At 43.6% G+C, this 15,109-nt stretch overlaps 1 protein-coding gene across 1 annotated transcript; it reads right to left on the reverse strand.

The window, feature by feature from the left end:
- Positions 1-333: 333 nt before the first annotated feature.
- Positions 334-15,109, reverse strand: pals1b (protein associated with LIN7 1, MAGUK p55 family member b). Its single transcript, XM_015947491.3, has 14 exons — positions 14,919-15,109; positions 12,416-12,897; positions 10,785-10,993; positions 8,008-8,085; positions 4,324-4,443; positions 3,940-4,101; positions 3,299-3,376; positions 2,997-3,180; positions 2,103-2,171; positions 1,936-2,001; positions 1,372-1,533; positions 1,037-1,239; positions 840-947; positions 334-682 (listed from the first exon to the last, which is right to left on the reverse strand). Exons 2-14 carry the CDS (start codon positions 12,741-12,743, stop codon positions 506-508), a joined length of 1,944 nt encoding a protein of 647 aa, XP_015802977.3. The 5' UTR covers positions 12,744-12,897; positions 14,919-15,109; the 3' UTR covers positions 334-505.

The following is a 15,109-nucleotide window of genomic DNA, read 5'->3' on the forward strand; positions in this document are numbered from 1 at the left end:
CTTTTAGACTCTAGTGCGTATAAAACGACCTCAGCTGTATTGTGCAGCATTAGAACATAGTACTGAAAACCAGCCTGAGGTCTTGTAAAGGAGAACAAATACTGATGCTGGTTTAAGAACACTACAGCGGATTTTAAAACTGTTCTCATTGCATAAAATCTACTTCTATCCTTTTCTCTCATGAGGTTTTGGTTCCATGTTTTTCTTAAACAAAGCCTTTTTGAAACTGAATGTACCAAATTTGGTTCAACAACACATCATCTACAAATATATATGTATTTACAATTATAAATAACTAACAACACATAAATGATTTTGTATAAACTGAGATCAACACACATTTTCACACAACAGAACATTCACGGAAGACACACACCAACAAAGGAACATCAAAGAACCATCCCTGCAGCACGAATAAGGACCCTGTGGAAGTGAAAGTCCTCCTCGTTCAGTTTTTCTACCTCCTCCTTCCCTGAGACTCCTTTTAGTAAAGAGAAAACCGCGTCTAGCACAGCCAGGATGTGGGCACCCACTGAGGCTCGGTGTCCAGCTTATCGATTAACCTGCAGAGCTCCAGGAAAGCCTGGCCCACATCCACGTTGACGATGGTGGCATCGAAAATGTGGCCGAAGTTGAGCTCCATCTCGCGGGCCTTTTCGATGACCTCCTTCAGCTCCTCCGGCTGTGTGCAGAAAACAAGACTTTATGGTTAAAACGTAACCCAACTCCATTCTATCAGGTTTTTACCCTTTCTGCTCTGAAGTTCTCAGAAATAAAAAAACTTGTTTCAAAATGTACATTCATGTTTTTTTTTTCCAAGTTCCTGAACAACGTTGCACCTTTGGTGTTTTCCCTTCTGCAGCCAGCAGGGTGCGCAGTCGCTCTTGAGAAGGAGAGATGAAGATGACATAGGGCTTGAGGTTGGAGGACCTCAGCACCTGCAGAGACTGACAGAGAAACAAAGATGGACATAAACGATTCACTAACGGCTGGAATCATCATTCAGACAGAAATAATCTCCTTCCTGGTCTCCTACTCGCGTGTGCAGACAGAGCAAGCAGATGCGACCGGAGTTGATGATGTGTCGGACGGAGTCGGTGCTGGTGCCGTACAGGTTTTTCTCATATTCCCCGGACTCTATGAACTTCCCTGCCGCCAGGTCCGTCTCAAAGGCGGAGCGGCTCACGAAATGGTACTCCCGTCCGTTTCGCTCGTGTATCCTGGGGTTCCTGGTCGTGTCTGAGCCACGGAAACAGATCAGTCATCAATAAATGTGTAATCACTACTGTTATTTTGACCGTAAAACGTTTTGAACTCTTCCAGAAACCAGGAACCATTTTTCCACGTGCTGAGGAGGAGGCATGGACTTACGTGGGACGGCGACAGCAAACTTCTCCGGATCTGTGGACAGAAGCCTCCGACGCAGCTCATCGTGGCCGCTGTTTGCGGGACCAATCAGAGCTACGGGGCGCTTGCGATTAGCCGGCTGGTGGTAGAGGGACGTCTCCTCGTAGGTCAGGATGTCGTCGCTCTCTGAAACATCACAGACCTGTCTGTCAAAACACTCCTCAGCTGCTGATCTGTAACTTTGTCATGTTTTCATCTGCTTCAAAACATCCACAACCAGCATCTAACGGTCAGCTCAACCCAGTCTACGTGTCATTCTTCTAAAATAGTAAATGTGTTGCTTTGTGTCGACCCTAAAACCGCGCGTCCCTTTGAGCCGTTTAAGCACTCGCTGATCCCGTCTGTGAAGACGAGTCTAATCTGACTTGTGACACAACAAGTCTGGACAAGCCGCTGTGAGAAAGACGAGGCGTGTCAACTTCAGCTTATGCGTAAAGCTGACAGCGGTGGACGTTTGGCAGCGGCCCAGCACCGAGGCGGGCTTTCACGACGGTGAGGCGTGCAGATGGAGCCGCTCTGACACCTCACCTTTGCTCAAGTTTGAAGAAATCTTCTTCTTATGCTTCTTGATTTTCTTTGAACTCCAAAGTTTCCCTGAAAAAAAAATGTGACAAAGAAACTGTTTTACTTTAGTGTTTTATATTAAAAAGCAGAGATAATGTGTGTGTGTGTGTGTGTGTGTAAATGACTCTTACCTTGCTGCTCTTGGCTCTTGTCGGTTATAGTCTTCTTAAGGCTCTCTCTCTGTTGTTGGAAACTTTTACCTAAGAAACAGCTTCAGTAAATCATCTGATTGTTGATAAAGAAACAGATTATAATCTAGTCTGAACGATACCTGCACTGGATTAGTAGATGAGTACAAAATATTTGCAAGTGTATTATTTTTATTATTTGCTCTTCCTTAACGACAATAAAGGATTATTCTATTCTGCATAAATGAATAAAAAAGGCTGCTAAACTTCCATTTTCAGAGCTCAGCGTTGTTTATTTACACCCCCGTAGACTCTAGGGGTCAAAGGGCAATCACAAATAATTCTTGGGCATTTCTTTTAATCTGCTATACATGCCAGATGGGTGGAGTCTCTTATCGGGTTATTTATATGCTTCTTTCATACCTGTGACTTTATGCTTCATTAGGTGATTACAGTAATATCTGCCTTTTAGCTCAATTATTAAGCTTCTCATCATTTTTTTCCTCAATGTCCGTTAAGAGTTAAGCTGTAAAAGCATTATTTAGGCTTGGGTATATAAAACATTTACTTTAGAGCATCTAAATTATCCAAACGTTGTTGCTCTTCATAAACTGAGTAATATGAAAGTAATCCATACTACGGCACAGCCCAGAGCTCGCTGGTGCACGAGGTGCTGGTGATGGTCTTAACGCGCCTACAGTCAGTGAGATTTCACAGATCCTATTAAGTCCACTGCCAGCCACCTGTGAGACATCGATCTTATAAGCAGGTATGACTTCATTATTTGTGTATTTCAGACAGAACAACAACAAACACAATAATATTATTCTAAAAATGAAATCTTACAAAGCTGAGCTCGATTCCCTGTAGTAGCTGGCTGACCGTAACTGATCGTACCTGGAATGAGTCCAGCCAGAGGCTGGTTGTCCTCGTCCCCGTCCCTGTAGGCCTGCCACCAGCTGGGATCGTCCTGGCTGATGACATGGAGTATGTCTCCTCTCTGGAAGGACAAACCCAGCTCCCGACACGGCACTAACGGGTCGTCAGAGGGGTCATAGTCGAAGTAAGCGCGAACATGCATCTGAGGAGAACAAGAGTTTCACAGTTTTACACACACACACACACACACACACACACACACACACACACACACACACACACACACACACACACACACACACACACACTATAAGACTCACCACAGTCTGTCTGTGAGGGGTGGGTTTGACCTGAGAGCTCGGGATGAGGAGGAAGGTCAGAGTTCCGTGCATTACTTGCTGTGAAAAAGGACGAAAACGAACAAAATAAACATCTTATTTCAAATTACCGTATTTTCCAGAATATAAGTCGCACAAGCCATAAAATGTTTGATGAAGAAGAAAAAAAACAGATATAAGTCGCGTTTTGGGAGGAAATTTTAATATTTTTCTCACAAAATCTGAGACTAAGCATTTCACATTGCAAGACAAGTACCGGTAACAATAACAGAATAAACAACCAGGGCGCAGCAGCGCGCCACGGTCTCCAGCAGAGGATGGCGGTGTTTCAAACCCTCCCAGCAGGACAGGGGAGCTCATTCCTGGGTCAGAGCCACCCGGCCCGCAGCAGCTTGCCACAGGCTCCAGCAGGTGATGGCGGGGCAGAGGAGCTTATTCCTGGTCCGAAGCCGGTCCGCGGCAGCGCGGTTTACATAATTTGGTAAATAAGTCGCAGGACCAGCCAGACTATGAAAAAAAGTGCAACTCATAGTCCGGAAAATACGGTAAAACCTTTTCGTTGACTTTAATGAGGAATGAGGCTGTTCATGACTGTCAATGATGAAAGTGCCACAATCACCCACCAGTAGGTCATGGACTTCGTTGATGTGTTTTCCACGAATAGAAATCCCGTTGATCTCCAGGATCTCGTCGCCTTCGCTCAGCAGGCCGCTCCTCTCCGCCGCTCCGCCTTTCACCACACGACTCACCACCACACTGTCATTGTCATTGCGTACTGTTGCACCCTGGTGAAAACACAAACGGAGCATGGGGCTTATACACATGAAAGAATGATCTCACTGAACAAGTCAGACTCATCTAGACACAGAACAGTTAAAAAAATACATTTTGTCTCCAGCAGTGACCTGGATGCGAGTTTAAATCATTCAAAATGGCATACGGAGCATACACAACATGTATAATGTGAGGAAGTGGCAGCAGTGACTCAGAAACACATGCTGTCTCACCAGAGGAGTGTCTTTGGCCTTCTCCAGACGCACTAATTTAACCGTCTCTCCGAGGTACCGGCTCACGTTTTCCTCTGCTATTTCCTGCACGGCCACATCGTCATGGGCCTGCATCAGCGCCTGTCACACAAACACAGAGAGAATACAGCTCATGTGGATAAATGAGCAGAAGCAGGGATGAGGAGGCATCATGGTAACAACAGTTTGAAAAGAATGAGAAAAGTTTTCCTTCAAGGACAAACTCGTCTTTTTTTCAACGGAGGATGCTCACTTTGAAGGCAGGGACAGGAGAGACTGCTGCTTTGTCTCATTTAGTGCGTGACGAGCAACGTTGAGTAAACATCTTTATCTGCAGGAACGTTCTGTGTAACCATCAGTTTAGAGGACACCGTCGTCTTTCAAACAATCAAAGGGACACAGGTGGACTGCATGGAGGAGGACTCATCAGTTCCAGCCTCACATCTCATCAGAGGTTAACCGGCTGGGTGGTTCCCATGGTAACAGAATCAGACCAACAGCAGAGAGATTTATCACCTAAATGCCTGTCTGATAATGATTAAAGATAACCTTCACTCATATTTTTGTACATTTGCAGCAGTCTCTAGTATGATTGAATGCCTTACAAGTCGTACTGTGGGGAAAATGAGCTCTGGTGCACCTGTTGTAGAAGTGAGCCACATCAGAGATGAGATGCTCTCTGCTGTTTTCTGGACGCTAAACCAACAACAGCCTTCCCCGTCCTGAGTCAAGATGGGTGAGTCCATGCATGTTAAGTGTAGGGTTGGGCATCGTTTGAATTCAACGATTCCAATTCCTCGCTTGATTCCGGTTCCTATCGATTCCCAATTCCGATTCTTTCAATTGGCAGGATCCAGAAACATTACGTTTTAAATGAGCCAGCTAACCACAGGTCTCACCTGATTAATTCATCTGAATTTCAACATGAAATTTAACTCTTAACAATAACATCTCCTTCATGTAGAATAGAAACGGAAAGAAAAAGACCTGCAGCACAATCAGCGTGTTTGTTTCTCACCACAACTCACAACCAAAGTATGGAACTAAAGAAACCTCAAGGATGAGGCAAGAAGTCCAGCTGTCTTCTTCTGAAACTCCCAGGATGATTGAGAGTCTACACCTACACGCTGCAGCAGTGATTCAATGAGGAGAGAACCTGAAACTTAAAGAGCAAGTCACCCTCAAATCAATTATTTTTTCCTGATAAACTATATAAATGCGTGTCTAATCGTGCAGTAGACACGTGTAGTCAATAGTTTTGCACTTTAGTGCATTTTAGTTAAAATTTAAATTTTCTGCCTGAAACTGTCAGTGTTGTGCCGTTGTCAGGTAAAAACTCCTCACTGCATTTGAATTTAAATCTGCCACCGCTATTGGCTAAGAGGTATGCTATGATGTAAACTGGTACATTATGATGTCACAATGTCATGAGTGTGTGTATTTGTTAGTGGCTCCACCCTCTCGGTCTGCTAGTCAACAGCATTTGTTGCATTTTTCAAACATGAAGTGGGAATGAAGTACGCTTCTTGTAAGGGGTGACTTGCTCTTTAAATGTAGCTGCTGTCAGTAACAATCTGTGATGTGAGATTTTTTTATGTGACGATTATTTATTACCGTTATCGGCTCCTAGTGGCAGAAGCTGGTGTTGTCCTCCAGAGAAAGCTGCTCTAGCACGATGACTAATTATCTTACAGGTTATTGCCTTTTGAAGCTAACACAAACACACACACACACACACGCACACACACACACACACACACACACGCACGTGCATGCACACACGCACGCACGCACACACACACACACGCACACACACACACACTCACACGAGTGTTGGTGAGTGGCTCCGTGAGTGTTTTTATTCCTGCAGTGAGCCAAACTCCTCTCACACCGTCAAGAGTTTGTTGTTTAAAACTCATAAATCCACCATGTTGACGCATTTTAATGAGCTTTCTCCGCACCGTATGTTTTGCTGCAGGAATTTAAGTTTACATCAAAAAAGGGGCAAAAGTTCGGCGAACGCGTTTGTTTCTATTTTTGCTGTCGTGCAACAGTGTGAGGGAAGGGAGGGGGGACGCGACGCTGCTCTCAGGGTGCCTGGGCTGCGGAGAGGAGCGACAGACAGCTGGTGTGATCAGCTCTGACAGGCGTTGATCAGAATTTGCAGATCACGTTTTTTTCCACGGAGATTGGCCGCAGATTCTTCCTCTGGTCGGCATGCTGGGAATAAAAAAACGATTTGAACGATTACAGGAAAAAAATGACAGTCCTGCTTCTAATCGATGCCCAACCCTAGTTAAGTAGATCTGTCAGGCTTTTCGAATCCTAGAGTTTCATCGTGTTTTCTATCAGAAGCTAATGCAGGAGATAGGTGTAGGAGACTATTTCATGTTCAGCCTGCCTGAAACACTCAGAGTGACCAATAATAATCAGAAATAGTCATTAAAAAATTGACATTTACACTTGCACTTACCAGCAAAGGCTCAACGGTTTAAACGAAGATTGAGCAAGAAGAATAAAAAATAATTATTTCCCTCTGGGATTAATAAAGTATTTTTGAATTGAATTATTTTATTTTGTCAACCACATAGAAATTTCCCTCACTTCTTATCAAGCTGCAGCCAAGAAACTTAACAGTATAGGCACTTTCTGATGAACACACACACACACACACACACACACACACACACACGCGCAAAAAAAACAAAGCTACATTGCAGTCAGCTGATCAGCAAACAGAACATCAGTAGATCACACACACACACACACACACACACACACACACACACACACACACACACACACACACACACACACACACACACACACACACCATCTTGTCCTGACAGTCCTGAGTTCAGTGTAAAGTTGCTTAAACAACTAACTAACTAACTAACTAACCAACTAACTAACTAACTAACTAACTAACCAACTAACTAACCAACTAACTAACTAACTAACCAACTAACTAACTAACTAACTAACTAACTAACTAACTAACCAACTAACTAACTAACTAACCAACTAACTAACCAACTAACTAACTAACTAACCAACTAACTAACTAACTAACTAACTAACTAACTAACCAAAGCCATCTAAAGAGGATAATTTAGATGAAATTCAAGAGATTACATTAAAACTACCAACCCTTTGTAAAATGATTCTACATGACATTGAGTTGCTGCACAAGGCCAGCTGACATGTTGTTTAGAAATCCTCACTTTTCTGAGACCAACTACATTAATTTATTAGTAAAAGGAACAATTATCTCAAATGTTCTCATAATTAACATAAACATCAATGTTTATTTGCAGAGTAATGATATGTTCTGCCTAAGGGTCCTTGAGCAAAGCCATTAAATCTGCCTAAATCAGGATGAATGACTCAAATGTTCTTATCAAGTACACATGAGGGCGACAGAAGTGAAACTGTCCATCAAGCTGTTAATACGCAACCCCCTTGACCTCTGACCTCCCAGTGGAAGGCGTAAGAAAAACAATTAACCTTTTGGAGAGAGAGTTGTGTTTAAAATGAATCATATTTCTAGTAGAGCAATTATAATAATTATTAAATAAATGAGCTGGTGTGTGAGGCTCTGCGGGGGTTGCCTTTAACCAGATGGTAAATCAGGAAGAGGTCGCAGCAGCAGGGCTGATCTCTGACCTGGAGGTGGGGATTGGTGAGCAGCACACGGAGCTCCAGACCCTCCTTATGTTGGCTGGACTGGAGAATCCTCTGAACCTGAACAGAGAAACACGGTGGTGAGATAATCCGTCTCTGGGGAAGAAGTAACTTAAATCACCTCAGACTTGTCTTATTCCAGCCCTGGCTCTGAATTCTGGTTGGAGCTTAGGCAGGTTTCAGATTTCAGTCTTTCCAGGAATAGCTCGTGGGCACAAAGGAAGTTTGTGTTTTTTTAGATTACAATTACAGTTTTTCTCACAGATATAATATTGTAATTATAAGAAAATGACCCTAAAGATCTTGTTCACTGAGAAACCGTGTAATACTTGCTAGGATCGGTCACGCTGAGTTGCACATGCGTGCTTCATTCAGCTTCTACTTCCTGCATTAGCTGAAGAAAGGGAATAGACAGGAACACCATGGAATCAGAAAAGGCTAGACTCTTTTACGCCACAGAGAAATTAAAATTAGCATTCGTGGCCTCGTCCACCACGGCTAGCGACCGTCTCGGACCGTGTCCGAGAGCAGAGCGTGTCTCGGCAAGTAGAAGCTAAACGTTAGCATTAGCAACTCCGCAACATGGCAGAGCTATTAGAGGCGATAAAACATTTTAGCCAAGAAAGAAGAGTGAACGATGGAAGCGGAAGAGTCACGCTGCTTTTGGCCAATCAGAGGGGAGATGTTTGTATATCATGAATATTAATGAGTAAAGACTCAAAATTCTACCCTCTGGAGAAAGATTAAGGTCCCATAGTTGTCACACACACTGGTGTGGTGAAGATTGTCCACCGCATTTGACCCTTCGCCGTGGGGAGCGGTGAGCTGCAGCTGTGCTCAGGAACTATTTGGTGCTTTAACCCCCCCAGTCCAACCAAGCAGGGAGGCATGGGTCCAATTCTTATGACCCAACCGGGATTTGAACTCTGATCAATCCCAGGGCAGACGCTCTACCACTAGGCTGCTAAGCTGGTCAACAGAACAGAAGAGCCAGAGCTTTTTACCCCAGACCACTACCAAGGCCTTCATTCACACTGGAGACATCTGCAGGTTTGATGAAAAAATGAGTGAATGAGAATATGTGGGACACATTCTGTTCCCAGTAATGAACTTAATGTAGCTTGTTGTGATTGTTTGGCTCTGGGAAACCTCCTTAAGGCCCTGTCCACACGTAGCCGGGGATCTGCCAAAACGTAGATATTTTTCTACGTGTTGGCCTGTCATCCACAAGACAACGGAGTTTTTTCACACGAAAACGGATCTTTTTAAAAACTCCGGCCAAAGTGAAGATCTGTGTTTTCTCCGTTTTGGGTGTCTGCGTGTGGACAGACAAAACCGGAGTTTTAAGGTCCGCAACGTCACTTTCCGCGACAAAAAAATGCTGACATCACGTGTGCGACCTGTGTTTACACTAGCCGACAGCATGGATGCCCTCAGAGCTGCGCTCGCTTTATCAATTATCCAAGCGCTTTCTGCTTGTTTGTTTTTGCAAGCGGAATTACTGCTCCTTGTGGAAGACCACAGACGAAGGAAGAGGTTAAGAACGGGGGAAGTACTGCCGCCTACAGGTCTGGAATGTCCTTAACAACGTATTTATCCGGGTACGTGTGGACAGAGTTTTAAAACGAGGTGGTGTAGATGCAAGTTTTTGGAGGGGCGGATATTTGTTTTTAAAAAAACCCGGCTACGTGTGGACTAGGCCTAAGACCTTGTGTGATGTTACATCAGCGTTACCTTCAACAGGTGTGTGTGTGTGTGTGTGTGTGTGTGTGTGTGTAAACCCTCAAGTTATTCAGAGGATTTCCACATTCCAGCTGCTTTTGGCTCCAAATGTACATTAAAAATAAGACATCTTCACACACAAATGTTGCATTTCTCCAAGAACAAAGCAGAAAGACTCTCTGGGCAATCCTGAATTAAATCTCTGGTCCAAAAGCTTTAGAGACGTGTCCACTCTGATGTGTTTTCCTCTCTCCACAATGATGTACGACTATTTTAAATAATCTGACGCAGCAGGCCTTTTTGGCTTTTCTTTTCTCTTTCTTTCGTCTTCATACCTTGTTTAGAGCTTAGTTTGTCCATTAAACATATCAAAGCTCTCACTAACAAGGTGACGCACTTTCCCTTCCCCCTGCACCCCCGTCCACACTGCAGTAAGCTCCTGCAGTTTCCTTTTCTGGCTGCAGATCCCGGCCTGCTGCGCTGCTCGGCCAACACAGAGGGCTGCTGGGAGATTAGCTGACACAATAGCCAGCGTGAGCTAGTTTAAGCTCCACCACTTTAAGAAGGCTTTGTTTTTGGGTGTGATAGAGGGAGATTCAACCTCTTTATCTGCAAATCAATCCTGTCATGACAAGAACGGTTCATGCTGGATCTCCACATCTAGCCAGCAGCTTAAAGTCTCACTGAAAAGTCCCAATATTCAGCTGAGGTTGACACTAAGCCTAAAGTACAGCCTAGCTGCTCACAGAAACAAGGGTCTGCATTACTTGTAGAGGGTATTTCCACAGTTTCAGGTTTCGTTTGTGATATTTAACATGAAGCAGCACACTTTACAAACCAAGTTTCTGTTTGCCTCAGCAAAGACAATCTGGCAGGTCTGCAAGAAATCTGGGTTTTAGAAATGCCCCCAAAACATCAGCCACTATGGACCTCATCTGTGATCAGAAATAATGCATCACTCCTCATGTTGGCTTCTTCTCACCAAGTACATATAAACCAGTGGATTAAAAATCATCTGTAATGCGAGCCGTGCCTACCTCCTGGCAGAGGTCCTGTGCTTGGGATGTGAGCGGCGACGTGGGACTGGCTCGGTTCATCTGCTGGGACACAGCGGTGTAGATGCTATAGGCGGTCCTGAATTCCTCCTTGGTCAGGAGCTGCATGATCAGCTCCACATCCTGCTGGCTCTGAGCATCACTCAAGCAGCTCTGCGCCCACTTCAGAACCTGCAACAGCTCCACCAGCTCTGACAAACAAGCACAGGAAGATAAAAAAAAAGGTAAACAATTGGGAAAACCAGAATTTATCATCATGGATCAAGGAGAAATGCATCCAGTTCGATGCATCAGTTATCTAATTGTTACAGATAGTTTCTTTTTTAATACCAAACAACTGTAAATCACAAGATGTGTTCAACCAAAACCCCCCTATGCTCTGGTCCTTCAGTAGCTTTAGTTTTAGCACCTTTTTCTTTCATTTATTTATTTAAAGAGCAAGTCACCCCCAAATCAACTTTTTGTGCTGATAAACTACATAAATGAGCGTCTACTTGTGCTGCAGACACATGTAGTCAATAATTTGGCACTTTAGTAGCCTGGCCTGCCAGACTCCTCCTCTGTTTAATTCTGCACAGAGAAAGAGTCTGGCAACTCTCCTATTCAAATAACCCCACCCCCTGAGAATTCTAACCGAGCCAATCAGCGCTGAGTAGCGTACGTCACACACCACAACGCCGAGTTTGTCATAAACATGGTGACTGAAGCGGAGCTCACTGCGGCTCTTTCCTTTGTTCTAAATGATTTGGATGTCTTTAAAACCACAACAAGTAGGAGCGCTAAAAGCATTTCTTCTAAACAAAGATGTTTGCTCTGTCGCCAGACTCCATTTTTACTACAGCTAAAAAAACTACAGTGTCGCAGACGTCACACACAGCGACGCTCAGTTTCTCATAAACAATGAAGACAGCGGCGGAGTTTGCTGCGACTCTTTCCTCTGTTCCAAATGACTCAAATGTCTTTAAAACCACAAGTAGAATCACTAAAAGCGTTTCTTCTAAAAATTAGAAGATGTTTGCGCCGTTGTCAGATGCAATTTTTTTTACAACTAGAAAACTACAGCATCGTGCGGTACAGTCGGGATTTCCGTCTTTTTTCTGATTGGTCATTTTTGAGCTGCCTAGTCCCGCCCCTCAAGTGCCTCTCTGCCTGTGTTACCAGACTCCTCTGTGCAGAATTAAACAGAGGACGAGTCTGGCAGGCCAGGCTAGTACTTTAGTGCATCTTAGTTCAAATTTAAATATTCTGTCTAAAACTGTCAGTGTTGCGTCCTCGTCAGGTAAAAACTCTGCACTGCATTATCTTTAAATCTGCCATCGTTATTGGCTAAGAGGTACACTATGACGTTAGCTGGTACATTATGACGTCACAATGTTGTTGTGAGCCTGTGTGTGTATTTGTTGGTGGCTCCGCCCTCTTGGTCTGCCAGGCAACAACATTTGTTGCATTTTTCAAACATGAAGTGGGAGTGGAGTAAAACTCTGGTAGGGCGCGACTTGCTCTTTAAAAAACCTCACAAGTCTATTCCTCCCTGAGGGCTGCGTTGCTCCTTCTCTTCTTCCGTTTAACCTCCTTGAGCCTTTGCCAGCACCCACTTCCTCCACTGAACTCACCAACAACAGGACCCAGACAGGCCGCATCTTCGGAAGCCTTTTCCTTCCTCTCAAAGGTGGGATTGTCAGTGCCAACTTTTTGGTTCTGCGACAGCTTTTTGAGCCTCAGAGAGGCGTTTGGATCAATGTCATGTTTCCCCTTGTTGTCCTCCTCTCTCCTCCTCCTCAGCTCCTCTTGGTAATATTGGATCCTCTCCATGTGGGCACTGCAGTGAGGGGATTTGACAAGGCTGCTTTCCTGCCCCGGACAGTCCACAGCCCTCTCTCTGTGGCTCATGGCCTGACCAGAGGCCTCTTGCACATAACCGTTCATATGGGATGTTATCATCCCTGTTGCTGCGGCGTACAGTTCAAACCACCCCAGGGTTTCCTGAGGTCTGCCAGAGCGTCACGAGAAGCTGCTGCTGGAAACTATCAGCTCAAGGGTCAAGGCACGCCATTGGAGGATGGAGTCCTCTGTGCCGGTTCAGTCATCGCTCCTCCTGATACAAAAACACAAATAAAAATAATTTGTTTTAGAAATGTTTTAACTTAAAATCATTCAATGTATTTTTTTTTTTAGTTTTTAAAACTTGAACTTCAGCAAAAATCTCAGACTGTATCAACAACTATTGAAAAAAGGTTAAGGGATTTGTTTGGGCGTGCTATCCTTCTGCTCACTCAGCAGACTTTGTTCATAGTCTCACACAACATCAATGTCAAACTCACAAACTACCTGGGGCTTCGCTAAAACACATAATCTGGCTGCGTGTCGATCAGGACAAACTTTTACTCCTTTCCACTCTCGTCCGTCTCTCCACTAATCTAATTTCTAACATGGAGAGCTTTCAGGATTCGGTCACCTTAAATCCCTTCTACACAGCCTCATCCAGGCTCACCTGTCCACCAGAACACCTCAGCCAAAATATAGCTTGTTGCTTGTGTTGATACTCAAATAAAGCACAAATCTGTTCAGCATATCTTGGAAGCGGAGTTCACCTTCATAATTTTAAATAATTTGATTCTACTTAATGTTTTGTTTACTGTATTTGCTAATTGATATGGATTTCTGAATAATTTTACATTTTGTACCTTGTGAAACAAAAATAAACTGACTCGACTTGAGTATATTAGGTGAATTAAAAAAATTAAAACTGAAAATGGCACATAGATATGCATTACCACCTGGGTAATGTTGTGAATGTTGTAGATTAAGATCTATTCTGTTGATGTTATAATCTGGATTTGATGGTATGACGTGCCTCAAAGTGGAAATTTTCTAATAGAAAATCCTGTTCGAAAACAGTAAAAGGATTAAAAGCCGAGTTGTTTTTGCACATTATTAAAGTAAAATTTTTGATATTTGTGTCATTAATGATTGTATCGCTCTTATTTAAAAAATTTTTGCCCTTCTTTGCAAATCAAATTGCCACAGATTGAAAATGAGAATCAAACACATGCACATTGTCCTTGAAAGCCACGTTTGACATTCCTGTGTCAAAGTCAGTCGTGTCCCCTACAATTAACTGGCAGCAACTCTCCACAGCTAATCACGGCTGGCAGGTCCACTCCTCCTAAACCCTCCCCTCCAGAACCATTTAGTTGTGTTTAGTGTAGCAGGGTACTGCTGAGGAGCAGCAGAGACTGCCAGCAGACCATCTGTTCCCGTGGGCTTAATTAAGCTTGAGATCTCATGCTCTGCTGCTGCTAACTGGTTGAAGCAGTTCTGAGAAGGATGCAGGGTAGAGAGTGGCGCCTGGGTACAGAAGTGAGGATGAGAGGAAGTGCACAAACCAAACAAGGTGATACAAAGAAACTGGCTCCGCTTTGTGGCCTCAAATTCAGCCCTCTGCATTTTATATATTATATATGACCAAACAAATCAGTAAAGCACATTTTCTTACATAAATTGAGATACTTGTCTTACTCTCACCATCCTCTCGTGTTTGACAATGTGCATAAAGTCATATTGTGTCAAAAACATATTTTTAAACAGTAGAGCAGATTATTACGTACACAGATATTTGTTTAGTGAAATAAAACATAAAATATGACTATAAACACTAGAAAAATAGTTTTTTTCCCGACTTGGACATTGCTCAACCCGTGTGGTGACACAAATACATTATTTTTTTAAGTTTTCCCCACGTTTGAACGTTCAAGTTATATTTAAATTATCAAGCAACGCTAATCACATGTTTAATAAACTTGAATGCTTCCTTTATTAGAAATAGTGCCCAAACAGCTAGAGGCTAGTTGGGGTAAACTATTTTAAGTCGATTCAAGGAAACACTAAAGACAGCAGTGACATAAAAACGTGTTCGAATAGTTTTGCAAAGTAAGTTAAACTTTCATACAAACCAACTCTGTAGAATAACAAAAGTTTTTCACTTAAAAACAAAGTTTCTGGTTTTATCGTCGGTGTTTAACACCAACCGAAGCGCCCAATTTAGCTCAGAGACTAGCGGCACATCGCTGCTAAGCTAACAGCATAGCCGTCCCGTTACAGAGAGCCTCTACTCACCACTTCAAAACCAGCGATGAGTCCGAGTTTCGGGAGCAGGAAGCGGCTCTTTTAAAATAAAATCTCCGGAGAACATCCGAGCAGCTCGTGAATGAGAAACTTGCCGTCTTCTCCCTAGGAACGCGTTCAGCGGTTGTTGAGTTTTGTCCAAGCGCAGTCGGGACACTTCTGAACTGCGCCACCGGTTGTTT

This window comes from Nothobranchius furzeri, chromosome 2, assembly GCF_043380555.1.
Source record: "Nothobranchius furzeri strain GRZ-AD chromosome 2, NfurGRZ-RIMD1, whole genome shotgun sequence".
In the NCBI taxonomy this organism is placed as follows: domain Eukaryota; kingdom Metazoa; phylum Chordata; class Actinopteri; order Cyprinodontiformes; family Nothobranchiidae; genus Nothobranchius; species Nothobranchius furzeri.